The sequence below is a fragment of the Adiantum capillus-veneris genome, chromosome 6, assembly GCF_014529385.1.
Source record: "Adiantum capillus-veneris isolate H3 chromosome 6, ASM1452938v2, whole genome shotgun sequence".
NCBI classification, from domain to species: domain Eukaryota; kingdom Viridiplantae; phylum Streptophyta; class Polypodiopsida; order Polypodiales; family Pteridaceae; genus Adiantum; species Adiantum capillus-veneris.
The window spans coordinates 46,926,346-46,951,204 of NC_140936.1; the positions used below are offsets into that span (position 1 = coordinate 46,926,346).

General features: G+C 44.6%; 1 protein-coding gene across 1 annotated transcript; it reads left to right on the forward strand.

Moving 5' to 3' along the window:
• The first annotated feature begins 157 nt into the window (after nt 1-157).
• Nucleotides 158-24,859, forward strand: LOC147455461 (Spc97 / Spc98 family of spindle pole body (SBP) component). Its single transcript, XM_086514245.1, has 21 exons — nt 158-456; nt 535-587; nt 689-737; nt 939-1,073; nt 1,149-1,280; nt 20,252-20,335; nt 20,432-20,530; nt 20,635-20,726; nt 20,844-20,916; nt 20,991-21,143; nt 21,295-21,411; nt 21,555-21,608; nt 21,698-21,781; nt 21,920-21,994; nt 22,587-22,751; nt 22,863-22,988; nt 23,099-23,206; nt 23,310-23,372; nt 23,464-23,538; nt 23,749-23,978; nt 24,381-24,859. The coding sequence occupies exons 1-21, from the start codon at nt 283-285 to the stop codon at nt 24,505-24,507; spliced, it is 2,268 nt and encodes a 755-aa protein (XP_086370371.1). The 5' UTR covers nt 158-282; the 3' UTR covers nt 24,508-24,859.

A 24,859-nucleotide genomic window follows, 5' to 3' on the forward strand; every position in this document is an offset into this window, starting at 1 on the left:
GTAATTTAGGAATTTTGGAAAATTTGAAGGGCATTTTGGGAATTTATGACAAATTATGGGGGTACTTTGGGAATTTTTGAAATTTGAGGGGTATTTTGGGAATTTCCACAAATTAGAGGGGTATTTTGGTAATTTTTCCTACTTTTATGGAGAGAGAGAGAGAGAGAGAGAGAGAGAGAGCGCTCTAATGCTGGATACAACTGCCAGAGGAAAGTGGAAGCGGGCAGCTTCGACCTCCAGCGTAGCTCTGTGTCTAAGTGCCAGCAGATCAGCCTACACAGCATGCAGAAAAATGCACCCCCGACAGGACAACCCTACCTCTCGATCACGGGTGGCCAACCCACCGAAGCAGATGTCAACAGCGTTCCAAAATCCTTAGTTGAAGGCGTTTCATATCCGGCAACACCAATGTGGAACCTTGAAAGGCCATTTTTGAATGGCCAACTTTTCCAGCAGGTGATGAACACTGGTTTGATCTCGCAGACAAATGCCTTATAATTTGTAAAAAATTGGGCTAAAGCTTTGGAGCTACAGGGATTCAATCAGCAACTGCTTGGCAACAAAGGAGCATCTTCAGACCCATTTAGGTTTGTGACAGTCTTCTCAAATTTCAGCTCGTGCCCATATTCCAGCCCCTTAATTGTTGAATTGCTTATAATGTGTTCACTTGTGTATCTCATTTCTCCAGTATGAGCGATCTCAATAGAGCAATTGGTATATTTGCGCCATCTGTGCAGGCAAGTAAAACCTAAGCATTGGTAATTACAGCACTGCTTGGTTACTGGAAACTATGTCCTTTGTATAGGTGTCAAAGTATGTGCTCCATTACATATATCTGCACTTGATTTGGCCACTTATCATTCCTGTATGAACAATGATAAAAGAGGGTCTGATCATCTTATTTGTCATAAACATGTTCACTTATATGTAAAACACAGGAGCTACTTCTTATTGACGACCTGCTGTTCACAATGGTGGGAATAGAAGGAAAGTATATAACATTGAAGAAGGGAAGATCAAAGGAGAGTACGCTAAGCTTTCAAATAGATCCATCAATGGACCTCTCTCTGCAGGTAAAGTAAGTTGGCATCCTGTTCATGTCTTCCAGAATTGGCTTTGGGAACTGAACATGAGCATGGTATTGGTAGGAGTTGGCAAAGAGAATCTTGCCACTGTGTGAAAGCTATACTATCGTCAGCCAATTCACAGAACTGCGTTCACATTTCAAACATGGACTAGTAAATCATGCATTGGCAGCTGCCCTCCGAGCTATTTTACAGGTATACACATCTTTGACATCCTGAAGCCTATATGCAGTACTTGAACGGTTTTGACCTCCTGGGTTTTGCACATTTGCAAAGACAACTGTGAGTTCCTAAAGTGTTGTCCATTTTTATCGGTCATATCGTAATCAGGTTTTGGTCCAATAATACTTTTCAATGCTTTTAATTGTGCGTGCGTGTGTACGGGAAACCCAAAACAGACATACGGCCACATGCTACATCCATAATAAGCAAATCTACCAAAAGTTTTGTCCACCTCTGGTGGTGTAGTGAAACTTTGGACACTTTTTAAGGATGGGCTTGGAGTGTCCTTTACAGTCTCCTTGGAGCTAGCCTCAACAAACATTGGATTATAGGAGCCACTTTCAACAAGTGGACTGTTCTCTACGGTGCCGGATACCTCTTGGGTAGCTCGATTTTTATGTGTTTATGATGGTTATTCCTCTTAATCTTCGTCATTAGATTGCTTTGTGATGCTAGTTGTTTCTTATCTATTATCTTCCTCATGGGTTGCTACCTTTTTTTAGTGCTTCCTTAGCTCCATGGTTGCAAATGATCCTAGTTGGTGGGCTTCTGCCTGTTATTGAGGATTTTTCTCTTGCCTTCTGGGGGCACTTAGTTGTCCCTGTGGCCCTTCTCCACATTTTTCTAGAGTTGTATGCCACAAACTGCTAACGTGTCAAGTCACTGAAGAGCAGAGCTGTCACGTGACACATCCAACCCTATGTGTCCGTGGACAAGCTACAACACGACGAGGGTTCAGTCAGTCCAGTCAGTCTAGATTTATAAGTGATCTGGCACTTTTGTGAGTCTATTCGCAGACCGTGCATGCCCAAACACTTAGTGTAGATGCATATCCTCTGGTTGCACACAACATGATCATAAGCATTCCCATTAGAATCCTTCAGGGGAATTTTCCAGTGCATTTAGCCTATTTAGCCTATTTTTGACATTTTTCTCTTATTATTTTAAGTGACTTTTGTTGGGAAGTAGGTAGGGCAAATCGAGTAAGTTTGTATATTAAGCAAACCTAGACTAGCACTAAATGGCAGAAGAGGCAGCAGGAGCTCCACCGCTCAACAGGTAACTTCTCAAGCAAGACTCCCCAACCTAGGCGATTTCCCTCAAGCAGATCCAGAGCACTAGCGTTTTTCTCATCCTAGCCTCATCGCTATAGAACAACAGCCCCTTGGCGTTTTTCATCAAGGTGATCCTCGCCACACACCCCTAGCACTTGGCGTTTCGAGATCTCCCACATCACCCACTTCTGGCCTGTGGTGTTTTTCAGCAATGAAGCAACAACAGATTCAGCCCTAAAAGACCAACAGCTTCAGCCCAAAGAACATCAGTTTTCAGCCTTACAGTAGATGCAGATTTTCAGCCCTAAAGACCAGCAAAATCAGCGTTTTCCATAGCGTTTTCGGCAACAACAGATTTCAGTCCATAGCGTTTTTGGACAGCAGATAAAAGATTGCAGATTTCAGCCCTTAGGTCGGTTTCACCATCCCCGTCGTCATCGCCGACATAGCTTAGACTTGCATCAGTCACATGCATTCAGCAATCAATAGTAGACCACTCTCGCCGACGAGAGTGGGGCCTTCGAAGGAGGATTTTACATCTCTGGTGTCGTATCTCTCTTCTCTCTCTATCTCAGTCTTTCACGCACATTGTCCATTCACTTTGTTAGAGATCATTGCACTCTCTCATTAAGAACGGAAGGCTCTCCCTTCCATAAGAAAAAAAGGAACCTTGAGCACAGTTCGGAGCACTCATCTTGAGCAAAGTTCAAACATTCATTTCGTTGCACCTTACATTGGTATCAGAGCTTTGACAGTGTTCTGTATCACTCAAGGAAAGAACCACAAGCACAATTTTTTTTTTGCTTGTTGCGGTCGCACGAACCCAAGTTCGCTTGGGCATGTCGATTCCTAATCGTGTTGACCGGAATCCCAAGAAAGAAGGGCTTGTCCAACCTCCCCTTGTGCCTCTTTTCACTCACCGAGAGCGGACCGTGCACTTAGCGGCCGGCCAATCGACGTGAGGTGGGAAAAAGCAACCTTGGTGTGAGCGCAAGGCCGCCAAGGGATGCGCCCGCAGAAAAGAGTAGAACTCGGGTGAAGAGAAGATCCTTCTCAAACACGGTTTGCAAGCGAAAGAAAACCTCAAGAACCTCAAGAATCTCAAGACCCTCAAGAACCCAAGAACCCAAGACCCACAAGAACCCAAGTTCCTTGTGAACTTAAGAACCGAAGATCATAGTGCATGGTCCTCACCTGAAGCGGAATGGATACTTCGCATACAGGTGATGAGCATGGGAGTGGCGAAGAAGAGCTTTCTCCACCAGGAGACTTTCTCGACCCGCTCCCTTCCCCATCTACGCCACAAGTTGTACAAACTTCTATGGAAGTAATGGTCAAGTTGATGATGGAGATAATGACACAACTAGAAAGAAAAGCAGAACGACAGGAAGCCAAGGACCGCGAGCGCGAAGAAAGAAACGAAAGAATTTCCATATAACAAGAAGCGACTCGCATTGCCTTGGAACGCGAGCGCGATGAACGAGAAGAAAGAAAAGCACAGTCAGGGAGAAACTGAAGCAAGACGAGCGGCCTTGGAGGCAGAGCGTGAGGCTCAAAGAGAACTCCGCACACAAGAATTGGTTCGACAAGTACTCGCTCGAAGTCCGAACCAGCCAAAGATTGTGGGAGTTCCTCAAGTGGCGCAAGCTACGATGCGGATTCCAACAACCCAGTCACAGAGAAGTTGACTTTCAGTAAGTATGATGGTAAGATGGATGCTACGGTTATTCATTTTTGGTTGCATCAATTTAATGCTTATTTTGCGAAACTAAGAAGGCAGGAAATAGCAAAGTTTTGACGGCAGCCATGTACCTTGCCGGTGATGCCATCAATTGGTACCACGCATGGCAAGAGGCACAGTTAGCCGCGCACCTAGAGGAAGCCTACGAATTCTCGTCCCTTCCCTTCAATTGGGCTGATTTCCAAGACAAGCTCAAGCGCGGTATATGCCACCTCAGTACCTCGCACGATTGAAGGACGATTGGCGCGCTCTCAAGCAAAATGGTATGCCGGTTATGTCTTTTTCTAATCGTGTTTTGCAGCTAGGTACCCAATTACGCAAGTCGGATGATGAACGCAAAGAGGCATTCCTTTTTGGGTTAGACGACTATATCAAGTTTGATGTAGAAGTCTTCGATCCAATCGATCTCAACAAGGCGGTAGCTATTGCTCTCGCATAGGAGATGAAGCACAACAAGGGAAAGCCTAAGGAGAACAAGACTTCCACAAGTACCTCGCAGACTTCTCAGAACCCTCAGAACGGTAAGAACGGTAACTCTTCTAACCAATCTACCAAGTCTCTCAGAAAAGAATTCTTCCAATGAACCTAAGGGTAAGGCTAACACAATTGCTAAACCTAAGCTTACTCCAGATGAAAAGGTAGCACAAGGAATTGTAGGAGGATACATCACGTCGGAAGAGCAAAGCACTTATTCTAAGGAAGGTCATTGTTTTCATTGTCACATTAAGGGTCACATAAAAAGAACATGTCCTAAGCTTGAATCGAATGACTCTAAAGAATCCACAGAACCCACTTCCTCTGTCAATGCAATTAATGATAACACGAGTGTGCCTCAAGTTTCTCATGACCCTCCTATTGATGATTCTCTCGTTAAATGTTATGGTCATATGACGGGGCACCGTTTTGTCATATTGTTTGACCCAGGTAGTATGCATGATGTGATCAGTCCCTCTCTTTGTTGAGAGAGCCCGCCTAGATGTAATTCAGAAATCTTCTCTCGAGGTCTTTGGCTTTGTTCCCGGTATGGACTCTCTCATCACGCAAGAGTGTCTTGATGTGTTGTTTTCAATTCAACAAGCTGTTTTCCGTCGAAAATTTTTAGTCTCTTCTCTCTCAGGATGTGATATGATTTTGGGCATTCGATGGTTTCGTGAGCATAACCCTCTCATTGATTGGGAGGCTAACACTTTCACTCTCAATGCCAAAAGTGACTCTCCCATTGTCATTTGTGGAGAGGAAGTTGTTCATTCTCCCTCTCTCATTGCTAATATGCAGGACAAGATTGAACTGATTCAAGAGAAGGAGACTCTCAGTCTCTTCTTCTCCAAAGCATGACACACAGAATTTGCATGATGATTTGAATGACAATGATAAGCATGATGATTTGGATGATAATGATGAGCATGATACTTTGCATGATCAAGATGTGATTTCTCACAAGCATGATGATTTGCATGATCAAGATGTGATTTCTCCCAAGCATGATGATTTGCATGAAGATGATGTGATTGTTCACAAGGATGATGAGTTAGTGGATGCTTTTTCTAGCGAAGCTAACCTCGTGGCAGATTCGATCAATCACGAATGATCGATCTTGGCTCTCGAGCCTAGGTCCCAAGAACCCCTTTAGGAAGAACCGATCTTGGCTCTCGAGCCTAGATCCAAAGAACCCTTACTGTAAGTATTATGTGTTTGCATGATTGATACGCACGCATTGTTCGAATGTTTCATTCGTGATCGTTTCTTGTATTTTAGTCAGCGTCTTTATGTGATCCCTTTTCCTAGGCATGACATATTGTACGTTGAGCACGTTTCACTCATGAATGAGCACGAATGTATGCGGATTTTTCATGAAAAGCTGAAAAGTATGCGTTCAAGGAAGTCACATTCCATGTCTCTTTCTTGGCACGACACAGTTGTAGAAAGAGCACATGATAGCATGAGCACCAAGCATGGGCATTTCCGTTGTGAATTGCCACAGTTGATTGCTTTAGATCATAAGAGAAAGATTCGATCTCATTGTTTGCGTGTGTGTAGTGAACGGTTTGGCACTCCGTCTCTTTGTTCATTTACATTGCATGCACAGTCTTTGAGGAAGACGAGATTTTTTCCACTCACTTTCCATGGAATAGGTATGTTCATGGTTTTTTGTTGGAAATGGTTTCATGAATTTTCAGCCATGGAGATTCTTGAAGAAGAAAGAAGCATGACTCTCGACGAAGTTGAAGCATCGAAGGAGCCACAGAAGACTTTGTGTCGCTTTCGGCGCGGCCCAGAGAAGCAAGCGTTGCAGACCTTTATGAAGTTCAAGTACCGCACGACCCACATATCCGAGTGGACCGGCGAAGAGTCCCTTCCAAGATTCCAGACCCTGTTGGCGATCTCCCTCGACGCCATACAGTTCGGTACTAGTACCTCACTTTGAAAAGGAGGGGATGTCACGTGACACATCCAACCCTATGTGTCCGTGGACAAGCTACAACACGACAAGGGTTCAGTCAGTCCAATCAGTCTAGATTTAGAAGTGATCTAGCACTTTTGTGAGTGTTCGCAGACCGTGCATACCCAGACACTTAGTGTAGATGCATATCCTCTGGTTGCACACAACATGTTCATAAGCATTCCCATCAGAATCCATTAGAATCCTTCAGGGGAATTTTCCAGTGCATTTAGCCTATTTTTCCTATTTTTGACATTTTTAACTTATTATTTTTAAGTGACTTTTGTTGGAAAGTAGGTAGGGCAAATTGAGTAAGTTTGTATATAAGCAAACCTAGACTAGCACTAAATGGTAGAAGAGGTAGCAGGAGCTCTGTTAGGTGCAACGGAATGAATGTTTGCGCTTTGCTCAAGATGAGTGTACCGAACTGTGCTCAAGGTTCCTTTTGTTCTTAGGGAAGGTAGAGGCTTCCGTTCTTAATGAGAGAATGCTATGATCACAAACAAAGTGATTGGACATTGTGCGTGCAAGTGTGAGACTGAGAGATAGCGAGAGAAGAGAGATACGACACCAGAGACGTTGTAAAACCCTCCTTCGAAGGCCCCACTCTCGTCGGCGAGAGTGGTCTACTTATGATTGCACAATCTGGTACAAATGGTATGCATGGGACTGATGCAAGTCTAGGCTATGTTGACGATGATGACGGGAATGACGAAGTCAACCTAAGGGCTGAAATCTGCAATCTTCCTACTGCTGTCCAAAAACGCTATGGCTGAAATCTGCTGCGGGTTCAAAAACGCTGATTTTTGGGGCTGTTTCTGTGGGTCTTTGTCGCTGAAATTATGCAGGTTTAGGGCTGAAAACAGGGATTCTTAAGGTCTGAAAACTGAGGTCTTTCCGGGCTGAATTTGCTACACTTTAGGCTGAATCTTGTTCTTCTTTATCTGCTGCTGAAATCTCTGCAGGCTGAGGTCATAATGGCTGAAAACGCTATGCTAATGGGTTCCCAAAAACGCTAGCTGTAAGGTTCTGTGGCGATGGTGTCATGAGGCAAAAACGCCAGGCTTATGCTCTGCAAAAACGCTATTTGATGGTGCTCTTCAAAAACGCTAGGCTTGAGAGGAACTTGCGGCAAGATCTGATGCAAAAACGCCAAAGGGCTGGACTTGCTGGCGATGGTGCTGATGCAAAAACGCTATGTCTGATCTTGCTTCTGGCGAGGATCTGCTGATGAGAAAAACGCTAGGGGCAAGGGTTCTTCTGGCTTGGAGGGAATCCACCAAGGTCTTGTTGAGAAGTTGCCTGCTGAGCTTGGCTCGTGTTGCCTCTTTTGCCAAATAGTGCTAGCTCTAGTTTGCTTATATACAAACTTAGCAAAATTGCCCTACCTACTTTTGTTGGAAAGTCACTTAAATTAATAGTACTAGCTCTAGTTTGCTTATATACAAACGTAGCAAAATTGCCCTACCTACTTTTGTTGGAAAGTGAAAAATGCCAAAAATAGGTAAAATAGGCTAAATGCACCAGAAAATTCCCCCGATGGATTAATAAGTGAAAAATGCCAAAAATAGGTAAAATAGTCTAAATGCACCGGAAAATTTCCCCGATGGAATCTGATGGATTCTGATGGGAGAAGTCTAGTAGATCAGTAGGGTTGAATCTGGTGTAGGTGGGACTGCACAAGAGGGGAGTTACTCTGCTCCTTTGTCACAGATTAACTAGATGAAATAGTCACTGATTTCCCTCTGGATTTTAGGGGTATTGATGTGCTACTAGTATTTTGTTGTATGACTTTATGAATAAAGGATCTAGAAATGCGAATTTTTGAAAATGAATCTGATTTATGTGTACTCTCTCATGTGATCTTGTTTGCATGTAGGAATGAATGACGAAATGATTGCAGCATTTCGGTCTTGAGATTCTATAGACATGATCGCAATAAGAGTCGGTTAATCCGACATTAATGAGGCTCGATGTGGATCTAGATGCAATTGCTAAATATGTTGTCAGGAATCATGGTCTTAGATCTTGATGGAATTTTATGTGATTTGATTTGAATATGATCTGAATGTGCACTGACTGAGTCGTCGTTGTGCAAGTGCTAGATTTGCGGCCTCTAGTGCGTCGGTACTTAGAGTAAGTGTCTATTGAACTGGTTTATGGCTTATGTCTGTTTGTGCAGGCGTAATCGAGGGTGATTACAATTCTTTCAAGAAGGGGGTATGATAGGACCTTTAGTTATAAGTTGTTTCAACTTATAGGGACCCATCCGATGGGGCCCTAGGGACAACTAGAAAATAAAAAGAGAGATTTACGTAAAACGCACTGATGTGGCAGCTGTACGGACGCTCCGCAAATCGTGCTGATTGGTTGACGTGGTAGACCGTACGGACGCTCCGTGTTTTATGGAAGACTGTACAGAATTTCCGCAAGGAACGGTGGCAGCCTCTGGGAACCAGTGCTTTTGAGCTTGAAGCTTTTCATGTAATTGCTTTAGAGAGCCCCCAGGGTCTTTAAATTGAACCCTAGGGCCACTCTCTGGCTCAGATTGTTGACGCGCTTTAGAGCATAGAGGACCCACGGGCATTTTAACTTTTGCTGAAGCATTAATATAAAAATAAATACCAAAAGGGACGCCAGTCTTTGGGGCCAATCTCTTTGGGCGCGGATGTTAGACTTACACCACTCTGCTTGCTTCACAGGTCTAGGGCATACATGTATGGCTAGTATGTCTCCGGGCTGGCCACCCAAAGTCTAGGTTGTACCTGGTCTGGCCGTCCGAGTTTGGGGCCGGCCCCCACTTTTTCTGGGCATCCTTATATGTTTCCAAATATTATTTTCTTGTTGGGTCATGGGGGATTTTTCCAGGCTTTTCCCTACCTCCCCTTGGGCACCTATTTATGGGGCCAAGGGGGTACCCACTTCCACACTATCTGATTGTGTATTGGGTCTTTTGCTCATGGTAGTCATGGGGGCTGATCGCCCCCTCTTCCACCATACCTTGCGTTTGTGTTCCTGTCTCTCTCTCTCTCTCTCTCTCTCTCTCTCTCTCTCTCTTCCCTCTCTCATCCTTCCGCACACATAGACTCACATGGTATCAGCAGCCTCAACCTCTCGATGATCCCAGGCGCATCTCCTGTCACGTGACACATCCAACCCTATGTGTCCGTGGACAAGCTACAACATGATCAGGGTTCAGTCAGTCCAGTCAAGTCTAGATTAGAAGTGATCTGGCACTTTTGTGAGTCTATTCGTAGACCGTGCATGCCCAGTCACTTAGCATAGATGCATATCCTCTGGTTGCACACAGCATGATCATCAGAATTCCCATCAGAACCCATTAGAATCGGATAGGGGAATTTTCCAGTGCATTTAGTCTATCTTCCCTATTTTTGACATTTTTCACTTATTATTTTTAAGTGACTTTCCAACAGAAGTAGGTAGGGTAATTTTGCTGAGTTGATATATAAGCAAACCCAAGTTAGCACTTTCTGGCAGAAGAGGCAGCAAGAGACATGCTCAACAGGCACCTTCTCAGCAGAACCCCAGCAGGAACCCTTGGCGTTTTTGGTTCCCTCATCCTCGCCACACATCAGCCCCAACGTTTTTCAGTTTGCCTCATTGCCATCAAGTCCCAGATAGCTAGCGTTCTCTCACTAACGCTAGAAGAACAGCCAGCGTTTTGGTTTCAGCCCTTGGCAATAGAAGAGTCAGCGTTTCTGGCATTTTCAGCCTAGCGATCACCCTCAGGATCAGCGTTTTCTTCAACAGATAAAAACGCAGATTTTCAGCCTCCAAAAACGCTATTTCAGCAGATTCAGCCTAGTTGGTTGTAGATACACCTCATTTTCAGCCCATAAAAACGCAGCCAAAACAGAGATTTTCAGCCACCGAAACAGCCCCAAAATTCAGCAGATAGAAGACTACAGATTTCAGCCCTAAAGTCGTCGTCGTCATCACCGTCGTCGTCATCGGCATTGTCCCAGATTGCATTAGTCCATTTCATCGTCATTGTACCAATTTGTGCAATTAATAAGTAGGCCACTCTCGCCGACGACAGTGGGGCCTTTGGAGGAGGGTTTTATGTCTCTGGTGTCGTATCTCTCTTCTCTCTCTATCTCTCAGTCTCATACACTTGCACGCTTAGTGTCCATTCACTTTGTTTGTGATCATAGCACTTTCCATTAAGAACGGAAGGCTCTCCCTTCCATAAGAACTAAAAGGAACCTTGAGCACAGTTCGGAGCACTCATCTTGAGCAAAGCGCAAACAATCATTTCGCTGCACCTAACATCTTCGCATCAGGTACTCCTCCCAAGGGATCACATGACACAACAGCCAGCGGTTTTGGATAATCATCATTGATCTCGGCAACCAAGGCTAGCGCTAGCAGTTCTGCACACTTTTGTCGCGGGAACACTGCAAAACAGCCTAACGTTTTTGAATCTACCTAGCATTTTTTGCAAACCCTAGTGGTGATGGCAGATTTGCTGCGATCTCATTTGGTGCCCCCTCTCTGCAACAAAGCGCACCAAAAACACCCAGATCTGGCTTGTGTTTTCTGGCCAGATTTGTGTTTTTGGATCAGCTGGCGTTTTTAGGCACTTGCTGCGGTTTTTGTGGTTGCTGCGTTTTTTTGCAAAACGCTGAGCCCTTGCACACACAGGATCGGCCAAGACATCCACGAGAGTCTCCAACATTGCTTGGTACTTGTAGATCCATCCCCACGGTTTGGTACCTACACGAAATCGGTACTTTTTTTTGGCATCCTTTACTCGCTGTTTTTTCTCTGTTTTCAGCCCCTCCACGGCTGAGAAGTGCGAGGACCCCCTCATCTGACACTCTGCGACCCTCCTGTACCGATCGGTGGCATACAGGCACACTGAAATCTCTGTTACAGCAGCGTTTTCAGCACCCTTTGCAGCGTTTTTTGGGCGGACAGTAGCCTGATTTTTTGCCTATTGTGTGGTCGATCACTCCATTGCTGGTCAGGACACCATCCGATGGTTGTCTTAGCGGTTATCTTGGACTTCTACAACTTTGAAGATGGTACCTTCTACGGCGACTTGAGATCCTATTCCTTGATCTTTGGGAGATCGATTCATTCCAGCCATCATTCTTCGGCGGTTGAGCACTCTAGAGGGGGTGGTGACTCGTGGTTTGATATGGACACATCTATGCACTCATCAGAGGAGTTCACACGAGCTATGGCCATGCTCATGGCATATGGGAGTACGACATTCCCAGAGAAGACACCACCATCTTGGGTGGACAGACACACACCACTTGATCTCGACACGTCAATTGGAACCCCGAACTCAGCTTGGCCGGAAATCTGGTGCAGCAGGTATGCACAAGAGGGGAGTTACTCCGCTCCTTTGTCAACAGATGCCTCGATATTGATACTAGAGTCACTGATGTCTCTTTGAGCTTCAGGGATACTGAGAGTTGACAATATTCTGCTGTAATGACTTTATGAACTGGAACCGATAATATGATACTGATTTGTTCTTGACTTGTTTAAGTACAGGATCTGATAGACGAAATGATTGTAGCATTTTGGTATGAATGATCTCGATAGACATGGCTGCAATATGGATTAGTCAATCGGGCATTTACGACGTCCTGAGTGGATCTAGATGCGATTGCTAATTGTGTTGCCGATAAATCATGGTTTGAGATCCGAATGAATGTTGAATGTGATTTGTCAAGTGATGTCCTGTGATGTCGTGTGATGTGACGGTCGATTGGTACATGTGCTAGATGTGTGTTCCTAGTGCGTCGGTACTAACAACCAGTGTCTACTAAGATAGTTTATGGCTTCTGTCTAATTTGCAGGCGTAATCGAGGGCGATTACAATGCTTTCAAGAGGGGGGTATGTCACAAACTAGTGACGTGGTGACTCTGTACACACACACATTCTCGCTCTGGCTGGGTGACGTGGTGGTGACGTGGCAGCAGCGTACGCCTCCCTTGAAATCGCGGCGCCTCTTGCGTACGGCCTGATGAGGTGGCAGCAGTGTATGACAGCTTTTTGGGGTTTTGGCTACGCAAGCGTTGGCTGTTTCTACGCAAATTGACTTGCTTTGTTTTGTGTAAATTGCTAGAGAATGAGAGAGAGAGAGAGCTTTTGAAAGCCTTTGACTTTTGAAATAACTTTTGGGGCTCTTCTTTTGGCATCCCTTGTAATGAATAAATAAGTGGGCAAGCCTCCCACTTCTCAGAGCATCTGGAGGCAGAGTCTGAGAGTGAGAGCCTCCCACTCCCTTGTACTTTGAGTTGCAGATTAATACAAAAAGAAATACCAAAAGGGACGCCAGTCTTTGGGGCCAATATCTCTAGGCACGGAACTCCGCTAGGCCAGGGTTGAATCGGTGATCTGTTTTGAAGTGAATTCTTGTGGTGTCGCGGTAGAATCTCGACTTGGAGTGTCCAAGTCTGTTACATTATCTTGTCAATAGCTTTCCTTACCCTCTCAGTAGTAAAGAAAGTACACGTCACTGGGCATGTCTCTGGTGGGTCCGACAAAGGTGGCTACCCTGATGCTCTGTAGAGTGATGAGGCACATTCCCCCCATGTCTCTGTGGAGGTGATGGGTGGTGGTGGTGAATGCTCATGAAATAGCCCCAATGCCTTGCCCGAGTCTTGACTCATAAACAACTGATACAAATCCCGCTCTAACTGAGATATGTAAGCCCTCTTTTTTCATCGCACTAGGCGGCGAAAGATAATCCGCGACTGTTTATGTGTGGTAATACCCATGAGCACCTCCCTTTGTAGTCTGATCCTCGTCTCTTTGCACTTCTCATCATACCAATTGTTTTGGGGCATGCTCCCAGATCGTCTCCGTGTAGTCTGACTTTGGGGATATGCCTCTGATGCTACATCATGGAGCGTCTCTGTCAGTATCTGAGTGAGCTCATCTAGTGGCCGTCCTGGCTCTTGAGTGCATAGCTGCCTGTATATCTCATCAATGTACACAGAATCCGTCTCCCTCATGCAAGTATACCGAGTGTGTGTGGAGACCTCTCCTAATGGAGCTATGAGAGAGAGAGAGAGAGAGAGAGAGAGAGAGAGAGAGAGAGAGAGAGAGAGAGAGATAAAATGTTATATTAACGTCTTCAAAAGGCCAGAATGACCTATGAGACCAAACTGATACAAAAGTGGTGAATCTGTTACAATGTATGGGTACCTTAGTACTAAAGTACTAAGGGTGAAAGTGTGAAAATAAATGTGAAAAACTAAATACAAAGTATTAAATAAACTTCTTAGGAGCATTCTGGGTGTCTGGCTAGAATGCTTCTAATCCTTTGTTGTAGTCTCCTCCGGTGAAGTGTGCTTTTGCATCTTGGTCGTGGTTGTCTCGATTTCCTAAGCTCAATCGCTCTGTCAATTAGGGTGCCTTTGGTATGAATGTGGGTACTCCTTTGTGCTGGCTGCTGGCCTCTTGCTTCTCCTTCCACTCCTGCTTCTCTCGATCCAAAGAAATCTGTGATCTGCCTCTGAGGCTGTAGTGCTCTTTGTCTTCTCATTAGATTATCCCTGTGCCGATGTAGTTCCAGTAGGTACAAGCCTAAGCATCTTTGATCTTGGTATTGCATGATTCTATCTAGAGGTCCAAAGCCTTCTTTAAATAGGCAATAGAGAGAGAGAGGTCTGGGAAAGGCTCTCCATGTTGATAACAAACTACTCATACAAGTGACCAAGGGTGGTCCGGCTTAGATCTGACATGCCCCAATGGATAGAGCTGAGGTACACAACAACAATTGCTAGTGCGATCTGCTCTTGTAGACGAGACTATTGACACGACCTCAACATGGGCTGCCCTAGCCTCTTGCTGAAGCAAGGCTTTGGCGGGATCTCCTCCTAGCAAGAGAACTAGTATGGAGGGGGAGAGAGATGCCTGATTGCATCGGTGCCATCTAGAGGGTATGGAACATCTCCACTGCAATTGGACGATCGCATCGTCTTTGAGTAGATGCCATGAGGAGAAAACGCAAGGAGAGTATCCTTGTTGCCCATGAACACTGCATACTGCCCACCATCGCTAGCAAACCTCATCATGGCTGCCCACCACGGCTTTTGCAGAAGGAGAAAGTCGAGGGGCCGAGTCGAGCGAGGAGCAAACCAAGCAGATTAAGCTAGGGAAAAGGAGCAATTGCGATTGTGGAGGGCCGACAAGGTTGGCAGTGGGCAGCGTTTTGTTTGAAGTTTTCTAAAAAAAACTTGTTTACTTTTTCAAAAAGAGTTTGTTCTTGCGCTCAGCTCAGCACACCGAAATAAACGAAACCATAGTAATGGAAAGTACCTAAAGGCATCAAGTGAAAATTTCATCGAGAGTAGAAGCTTCATTGAGGCTCAAAGCATCAAGTGATCGACTGATTGCATAAAGCAAGAGATAATTCAAGTACGGAGGGCAGTTAAGGGTGATTCGTGTGCATAAAGCAGATTGTACAAGGCAGAGCAGGGAAAGTCTTAGAGGAGCAGCGAAAGCTTGCGTAAAGAAGACACACATTGTGTGTTGTACAACACACAAGTGACCCCACGATCCCCAAAACTGGCTAAAATGCTAATAAATATGTAAACTCACTAAAAGTGACTTGACACACATATTTAGTAGCACAACTGTAGAAGACTCTAGACCTCGACCCTAGGAAACCTTGTCTTATGCCAGCCTGTCAGGTGAGGAACACTGTGGAGTGTGTCGCCGAGAAAGGTATGTCTACCTCAAATACTGTTGGCCACAGCCAGAAAACAGCCCTCACTCCTCAAACTGCTCCTAGGAGATATCGGAGCCACTATCGGTGAGGAATCTGAACTCCAACAGCGAGTAATGCAAAGGCAATGTCAGCCATTGTTCAGGCAATCACGAAGGAAATCTCTCTTGTGGTACGGACTTTGTAAGCTACCAGTGAAATCTGGTCAAAGCTTGGAGATATGTTTGATCGAGAATGTACGATGAGAGCGGTCACCCTTCCTAGGTAGTTATTTTCCATCAAGTTTGAAGTCCGGACTTCCATGCATTCATTTTTGATGAATGCGAAAGTCATCCTTGAACAACTCTCGACTATGGAAAGTGCATTGACTTTAGCTGCCTTGGTACTTATGAAGTTGCTTGAGGAGTGGGTGAAATTTTTGGGCGCCTCATGACCCTCAGAGATACAATGCTTCAATTTTTTATAAAATTACAATGTACAGCAGCAAAGGCTAGCTTAAATCGTGTGATGTGTCTTTTAGACTATTATTTATGAATGTATCTATTGCCTTTGAGGTTGAACTTGATTGTTGCCAAACATGCTTCTGCTAGAGAGGTAGGTGGGCGGTAGAGAGGGGCAAGTGGTGGTCCCAATACTTAATTTGGACCCACGTGTCGGAGTCCAAGTCATTAGTGTTTGGACCTGTTTGTCGGAGCTTAAAGCACATTGCATCTCGCAAGGAACCAACGTCACGTATACAAAACACTATGGATGTTGTGGACACATTGTACAATCCATTTTTGTTTGTTGGAATTATGGACAGGGTGTGTTCCAAAGTCATTGTCTTGAAAATCTTGGGCGTGCTGTGTTCACAATTCAGGAATGGGGATTCTTGGATGTAGTGTTGTCTACAATCAACTTCCCGATGCTCAAGATGGCATTGTGTTCGGTGACAAGTTGATGGTTGCAAATCCGAGGTGTATCCAGTAGAAGGCCTTTGGTGGGGTGTCCATGGTAGCTTCTTCACTCCCTACATATGTCCACTATGAGCTGCTAAGGGTGTTCAAATTCTGCATCTCAAGTGAATCCCCAATTGTGATCCTATTTATTGATCTTGTCATTTTAGGTATTTATTGTTGGGGTAAAGGCGATGTGCCTCACCCCGGGCTGGGCGCCCAGTGCCTGGCCGCCCACTGACACTGACTACTCACACTAACCCTCATCTTATTCCTATTTACATATAGAGAATAAGGGGCTAGAGGGCATTGCCGCCTCTGAGAGCTCCACCACATATTGTCTCCCTTGCACCTCACCTTTTCACGCTTGCACTCACCTCTCTCGCACGCACGCTTCGCGCACCGCAGCGCACTCTACAACTGGTATCAGAGCATAGGCACGGAGAGGGAGAGCACACATATGCATTCGCAGAAGATTTGCAGGAGCTTGACCATGGCAGGGAGGTCATAAGTCAGAGCATAGATCGAAGAGCTTGCGACCCAGTTTGCAAAGGCTTGTAGGAGTGTATTTTGAGCTCCTTGTGTCCACAGATCAGCCCATACACACCACACAACAGACAGGTTTGCAGAAACAAATTCGCGCAAGTGCATTTTTGGGCTCGAAAATCACTTTTTTGGGCATAAATCCCTCATATGGACTCAGATTTGCGCAACCCAAGACTCTTTTCTGGGGTTTTGGTACGTTCCGGACGCAATGGCGATGTCCGTTTGACCTAATTCTGATCAGATAATTTTTTGCAGCAGTTGTGTGTATTTCGGATTTTTCACAGGTACGTGTTTAAATCAAGGCTTCAGATCAGGGTGATGGAAAGGTTTGAAGAGCTGAATCTTCAGCCCATTTAGAGTGAATGAATGCGTGTGGGGCTGATTTGGTGAGACTCGAGCCGTGTCACCAAGGTAGAGTGCAGGTGGTTTACTCTTCAGGTGATTTCCTGGCAGCCAGGTGCTTTGCGCTTTGAGCAGGTTGTGGATCTATTTTGCTCACAGGTTTTGCCCCATCATGCGGATTATGTGGCACAACTGTTGTACACATGAATGATTGCATGGTCAAAGATTCAGAGAGGCTTTGCTATGTATGGCATGTTCGGATACAGTCTGAGCTAGTTAGAGCTTACAGGTGACAGATTCACGTGCATACAGGTGTTGGGCACTTTGTCCAGAGAGCTACTCATGCAGGAATGAGCTTAATTGCCATATGTTTGGTAGGTGATGTATGCATGATGTGGATTGTATTTTATGACTGAGTTTTGATGTGATTTTGATCACTTTGTTTGGTAACTCTGGCGGATTTGTCCCAGGTTCTTGCCATGGAATTACATGTGTATCTGTAGTGTTATTCTCTGATGCTTTAGTGGTCGAGTGTGACTCCCACACACAGTGGTCGATTTATTCCCACTTAGACAGTGATTGAGTGTTTACTCTCACTTGGGCATAGGTTTTGTGCAGGTGAGCTACCCTAGATAGCTCAGACATCACAGGTTCACAGGTGTACAGGTTACACGGACAGGTACAAATTGTCCAAGGGCCACTCGTTCAAAAGTGAGCACTTTGCCATGGTTTGGCCTATGTATGCCTTATGTAGATCAGTTGTTGACAGGTTTATACGCTTTGTTATCACAGATATGTTGTCTTGCCTCTATCGTGTATAGAGAGCGTTTTGGTCAATTGACTTGATTTTCGACAGCTATGTAGTGACAGACTTGATTGATTATGCGTATAGCCTCGCTTGGCTTCACTTGAGTTGGTTTACTTTCGTGTTGCTGTTTATGGCTGAGATTTGACTTGAGATTTTACTCAGTTTACAGGGGAAACTTTATCGGATTTTCTCGAGTTTCTCGCCATTATTTTGACAGTGATCGAGTTCTACTCTCATTTTAACAGGTTCTTGTCAGTTTTGGACACACTTCCGTGTTCTCGTATCCACTCTTGCAGGATTGAGGTTTATGATATGCTCGTAGTGGTTACAGGTTTTCTTTGATTTTGCCTGATGTTCTCACATCGAAGCATATTCCGAGCGTGAGACTACAGCATGTAGGTTACAGGTGTTCACTATTGAGCTGTTGATTTGTTTATGCTTGATTAGCGTGGTGGTCGAGTGATCTCCCACTTTTGACGCTTATGCATTGACATGATGTGTGACACAGCTGAGTCTCCAGTGATGGCTCATGAGAGACGGAGGTCTCGATCTTCCCGACATATGCGATGTTGGTATTGTGGTCATACAGGGCACATTAGGCGCTGTTGTTTTAGACGCATGAGACAGCAGCGGAGACAGAGGCGTGATGCACATACAATTACGACACAGACTAGAGAGACGACTACTTATGCGAGTGATGGTGATGTCACATTTACATCTAGTCTCCACCCACGATACATGTCTGACAGAGATGACACTTGCTCCCGATTGCTGCTAGATGAGTCTGCAGCATTTCATGTCACACCATGCCGTGACTGGTTCAGCACATTTGCTAGTGGGAGTTATGGTCGTGTTCACTTGGCTGATGGTTCAGCGTATGACATAGAGGGTGCAGGAGATATATGTCTATTACTACCTAGTGGTGCATCTTATATGCTTACACATGTGCGCTATGTTTCTGGGATTGCACAGAGTTTGAACTCAGCGACATGTTTGAGACAGCGTAGCTGTCAGGTACTGCTTCGAGAGCGGTCATTCCAGTTGCAGTTGGGTCGCCTAGTTATTGCTCGAGGAGCTAGGTCTTATGTGGTTTACCCATTGCATGTTTCTGATGTACGAGACGGTAGAGTCTCGGTTACTACATTGACGTGTGATGAGCGAGAGACTAGGCGAGTCTCATTCGCGAGTGAGCTCCAGATGCTCCAGAGACAGAGCATTTAGTTGTGCAGGACATGTCAGTAGACTCTGCAGCAGCAGAGGTGGAGCGGGTTTGCTCCAATGAGTCACAACAGGAGTTATCTCATTTTATGCAGATGCCAGAGAGAGGTAGAGCCGGTCTGCTCCCAAGAGGCATATGCAGAGATGACGGATATGGAGTTTTTTGATATGCTTATGCTAGATGTTGATGATGATTTGCGAGGACACAGGGTCACCTATGGACGACAGGGACATGCATGTTCCAGCGTCAGACGAGACACACCCATACGTGATGAGTGTTCCTGATGATGCAGTGTATGCATATAGCGTTGAGGAAGCCAACAGAGCCAGGATTGCGCAGATGTCATCAGCGTTTGGGCGTCTCATGTACGACCTATTAGTATCGAGGCCCGGCTTAGCAGCTGCAATGGGAGCATCTGCAGTAGGGATTGCCAGTCTAGCGATGACTGATGCTAGCATGACGCTTCGTGGAGCATTGCAGACCATACAAAGATGTCTACAGGATTTGCATGCAGGCTCTAGCATTGATTTTCACGCTCGCCTAGAGCCGATGCGACTGCATGTAGATTGAGTGAGCGAGCCAGTGGGCGTGGGTTGAGAGAGTCTCTCACCTATCATCTTGTATATACTAGTAGATAGCTAGAAGGGTCCACTTATCGGCACAGTCGCCTTTAAGTGGGAGTATGTTGGGGTAAAGGCGATGTGCCTCACCCCGGGCTGGGCGCCCAATGCCTAACCCTCATCTTATTCCTATGTACATATAGAGAATAAGGGCTAGAGGGCATTGCCGCCTCTGAGAGCTCCACCACATATTGTCTCCCTTGCACCTCACCTTCTCACGCTTGCACTCACCTCTCTCGCACGCACGCTTCGTGCACCGCATGCGCACTCTACATTTATCTTACTTATTTGACGTAAGTCTGGGTTGGCCAATTCATGTGAGGGGTTTTTAAGTCCCATAAGAGAGTATATAAGAAGCTCTTTGCCCCCATTGTAATAATCAATCTAATTCATTGGCGGTTGGTTGGTTCTATGTATTCTATCTCTACGTTTCCGCATCGTCGACTGTGACAGAATTTTATATAAAGCCAAGGATTGCACAAGCCTTAACAAAAGAGAGAGGGCGGTAAATTTTTTGGCAGGATTATCATGCCTTAGTTGCACAGTTGGAGCATCAATTTCGGCTTGGAAGGCTTGCTCTTCAGGGCCTATGGTTCTATTGCCAGGTATGAAATTGGACTTCGTTTGTGGGTAAATGAGGAGCAAGTCTTTCAGTAGCTTTCCCCATGAGTCCTTTTAGTTAATGCAGCTTGCTTGCGTAGCCAATGATGGGGGCCATGCAAGCTCTTTCCACTGTCGTGTTGAAGGCCTCTGGAGGGTCCCATTCCGGGGCTGCAATACTGAATCTTCTAGAAAATCAGGTATTGTTTGTGATACCCTCATATATATTTTTTCCTACAGAGGTTGCCATGTAATGCACTATTGAATGTACATAAATTTTTCTTTCAATTTGCGTAATGAATAGGCAGCAGCAATAGCAGGTGATAATTCTGCAAGGTCACTGCTTCAAAAACTTTCACAGTTTGCAAGTGCTCCTTACCTGGGTATCCTCGAACGGTATTTTCAGAAACTTTCAGAGTCGAATATTAGACAAATATTATTCAGGGCATTGAAAGTTTCCACCATTTATCTCGTTTGGTAACCAACAACACAAATCTTGTGATGGTTCTGAAGATGGGTTTATGAAGGCGTGATTGATGATCCATATGGAGAGTTTTTCATTGATGAAAACAAGGCGCTGCTGAAGGTACTGTTAGGTGCTTTTTGAAAGTTGTAGATATAGATTTCTGGTCTCCTCATTAAGAAGGCTGTAACTTGCAGGAGAGTTTGAGTCAGGATTTGAGTGCTACTTACTGGCAACAGCGCTACAGTTTAAAGCATGAATTGCCAGGCTTCTTGTCAAGTGCGGCTGAAACAATCTTGACAACTGGAAAGTATTTGAATGCAATGCGAGAGTGCGGACATAATGTGAAGGTAAATATTGAAAGAGAGATGCAGTCGTATTATGCTTTGGTTCGAGAAACACCTTGATAGATACATTCATAAGCTCAATTTCATTAAACCTAACACATTGATATCAATAAGCATTTTAACTTGCCTAGATTTGCTGTCCTTTTTTTTCTAGATATCTTTTCCAGATGACACAAAAGGATCGGGCTCTGGTACTCGTCATCATCTTGAACGAATCAATGTTGCTTACAATTTTGCAAGTGCAGAGCTCTTGAATTTGATTGTCCAGAAGGTGAAAATTTTCAAAAGTTTGATTAGTTTTTTTGCTTCCTGATCAAAAGCAGGGCATACAGTCAATGAGTTGCTCTTTGATATTTTGAGACACAACAGCAGAGTGATTTTCATCTGATTGATCCTGTCAAAATTTGTGAACAGTTTGATCTGATGGGCAGGCTTCGTTCTGTCAAGCATTATTTTCTGGTCGACCAGGTACGTGCGTTAGTACTGCTAAAACAATATGCTGAAATCTTAGAGCTTGTCAAGCTTTTCCTTTGACAACATATGAGAATTCATTCCAGGGAGACTTACTTGTACACTTTATGGACATTGCGAAGGATGAGCTTGCCAAGAGACCATCGACCATCTCTGTTGAGAAGTTACAGGTATGACTGTTGGCCTAGTTTGGGGCCTGTGTTTCTTATCTGGCAATGTGTCTTTATGGACTTGTGGCTTGTGTTTCTGTGTAATACTTCTAATCTGGGTTTCTAGGCAGACAATTAAGCTAGATAACTTCCATGCAGTCTCTTCTTGACCTGGCTTTGCGCACGTCAATTGCTGCGTCAGATCCCTATTACGAAGACTTGTTCTGCAATGTGGTATGTACTTGGTCATCACATCCTTAAATAGTTTTTTTTTTGGATGAAATCAATCACCAATGAACCAGTGGCAAAGGATCTAACTGATTGAAGGTTGTGTTGAGTTTTAACATCCAACCCTTCAGTTGACTTTTGTCTATGAGCTAGACTGATTCCCAGGGTCTGACTGGCAAACTTCTGTAATAGCTTTCTCCGGTAAGGTGTGCTGCAAGCTTTGGTGGAAGATAAGAGCTACTAGGTTATGTAAACTGGAAGAGGCTATGTCCATTGGACTAAAACTGCTGGGAAAATGTCAGATTTTGGTCAGAAACTTTGTCCTCATTATTCTTGTAAAAGTATGCTGTGCATTTCTCTATGTCCATGGCAGCAGTTCAGTACCTGGGCCATTATATAATGTGTGTGTGAGCATGCACTTACAAGAGAGCATGTATTGATACCTGGTTCTGCACCCACTATTGGCACTGATACGACATAAGGGGGGAATGTCATATTAGTTAGGTTACACTGTGCACGATGAAGCTGACGGTTACACTCATGGATGACTATTGTGAGTCTAGATTTCTCATTCTTACTAAACACTTTGTCCGTGCAGGAAAAACTTCCACTCTTGAGGCAACTTGAAAACTTACAAAAGACGGGGATCGGTGGTCTTACAGACATAGAAAAGTTTGGAGAATCGAGTGGTGTGGAACCCTCTAGTAGCCAGGCTTCATCTGGTATCATTACAGGCTTGGAAACTTTTACACTGAACTACAAGGTTTTCTTGTAATGCTTAATTTGATAAACATTACATATTCAGTATAAAGTCCCTTCTGGGAATCTCTCTGTGGATAGACTGACCTTTACCCTCATGCTACAAACATAACAGGTGCAATGGCCTTTGTCTCTTGTTATTTCAAGGAAGGCTCTCATGAAATATCAGCTTATTTTCCGACTCCTTTTCCACTGTAAACATGTAGAGCGGCAGCTTTGTGGGACGTGGCAAGTTCATCAGGCATGGGGTTGGCTAATGATGGTCATGTTTTGATTTTCTTTTGTGTCAACGAAGGTGCCAAATATTAAGAAATGCTATTTGCAATCGGTGACTCGCATTGTTTTGAACAGGCTACGAGGGGCCTGCGGTTTATTGGAACATCAATGCCTCGATCATATGTCCTTTGCCAACGGATGCTGCACTTTACACAAACTTTCGTACATTACTTGACATTTGAGGTGAACAACAATTGCTATTAATTATAAACATGTCAGGTATGTCTACTGTGGTAAGTTATTCATTGATTTTATCTTCTCAGAAGCATGTGGTGGGTATTTGCAGGTGATCGAACCTAACTGGCATGTTATGCATGGGAAACTGCAGGCAGTGAAAAGCATAGATGAGGTTTGGTGTTATGAGCAATGTATGGCTTCAAAGCAATGCACGGTTTTTTGTGTATGTTTCAAGTTGGAGAACTTGGTGTGAATTTTTCTAGGTGATATCTCAACATGATTATTTTCTGGACAAGTGCCTCAAAGAATGCGTTCTTCTTTGGCCACAAATTTTTAAGGTAAACAGTTCGAAGTGATTTCAATTATGCCAGTGTGGGCTTTAGCGTAGTGGTGGATAGTTCGTGTGGGAGCTCAAAAACCAATGCTCAATGGCCAAAGGTGCTCATTTGCAGAAGGAGAAAAAACCCAATTGCAATTCTGTCACGCAAAAGTCACGCCTCGTATCGGGAAGCCACTGTTTAAACTTTTTGTCTTCTGTTGTGTTGCAGAAGGTGGAAAAGCTCAAAGCCATTTGCTTACAGTATGCAACTGCCACTCAATGGTTGATACCTTCAATGTCCACACCAGATCCAGCTGCGAAGGACTCATCAGCAGCAAAGTTATCAGTATCGGAAAACAGGGATGGTTCAAGCAGGTCCGCAAGAAGTCGGCAAAGTCGTCAGGAGGCTACAAGAGTGTTTAACCCTTCAGATGAGGCAACATTCAGGACTACCATTGGGTTTGTGTTGGTCCCAGCAAGACTGGGTTGCTTTTTTGTCACGTCTACGTCGGTTGCATAGCTGCTATTTGTTCAGTAAATCATGTGTTTAGAACTTTGTAGGACAGGTTAATTTTACCCTATTGATGTAGTAATTGAACTTAGTAGGAGAGGAATCGCTGATTTACATAATTCGTCATTGTGCTTGGTTGAAAAGCCGGTGGCACATAGGATTATGACTGAATGCCAATTCAGTGAAGCATTGTTCATTGAGGAGATTGAGGAGAGGCATCACCTTCCATAGATGCATACATTCTTCATGAGTTTGCTAACAGGATAGACTGAGGCTAGAGCTCTAGACTGCCTTGTGTATGTTGAGTGACGAGATTCTCATGGTTGCCTCCTCTTGACTTTCTCATGCAGGAAAATCGAAGAAGAGTACAACAAAGAGCTGAACAAGTTAGTGCTTTTGTTGACGAATGGGTCACAGACAGACCCCTATCTGGCTCATCTGGCACATGGGCTGCAAGGGGTTGGGCATGATAGCTAGGCCTCTATAGCGGGTTGAAGAAACGGGAAATGTTGCTGACAGAAAGATGAGAAGAGGAGGAAGAGTAAGGCGATTCTGAAGGCAAAGGGATGTCAAGTTTGTTACATACACAGCTTCACTCTTTCTAGGCCCACAAGTTTGTCTATTTGAGCTGCTGCCAAAAAAGTTCTGAATGCCTTGTAAATTAGCTCAAGTAAAGTAGCAGTGTCGTCAGTGGTAAATCTTCTTCTCAAGAAGCAAGATATAAGATGTGGTTCATTTGCTAAGTCGTATGAAACATTTCACCTGCCTATGCTCTACCAAAAAACAAATGTATTTTTTAAATGAAACATGAGCATCAGACTTTTGTATT

Excerpts from the sequence above, each read along its gene's own strand:
- LOC147455461 (XM_086514245.1), top strand. The coding sequence starts at position 283 with ATGCAGAAAAATGCACCCCCGACAGGACAACCCTACCTCTCGATCACG. Across the intron at positions 21,782-21,919 it reads TCTCTGTTGAGAAGTTACAG|TCTCTTCTTGACCTGGCTTT; the intron begins GTATGACTGTTG and ends ACTTCCATGCAG. Across the intron at positions 21,995-22,586 it reads AAGACTTGTTCTGCAATGTG|GAAAAACTTCCACTCTTGAG; the intron begins GTATGTACTTGG and ends TTGTCCGTGCAG.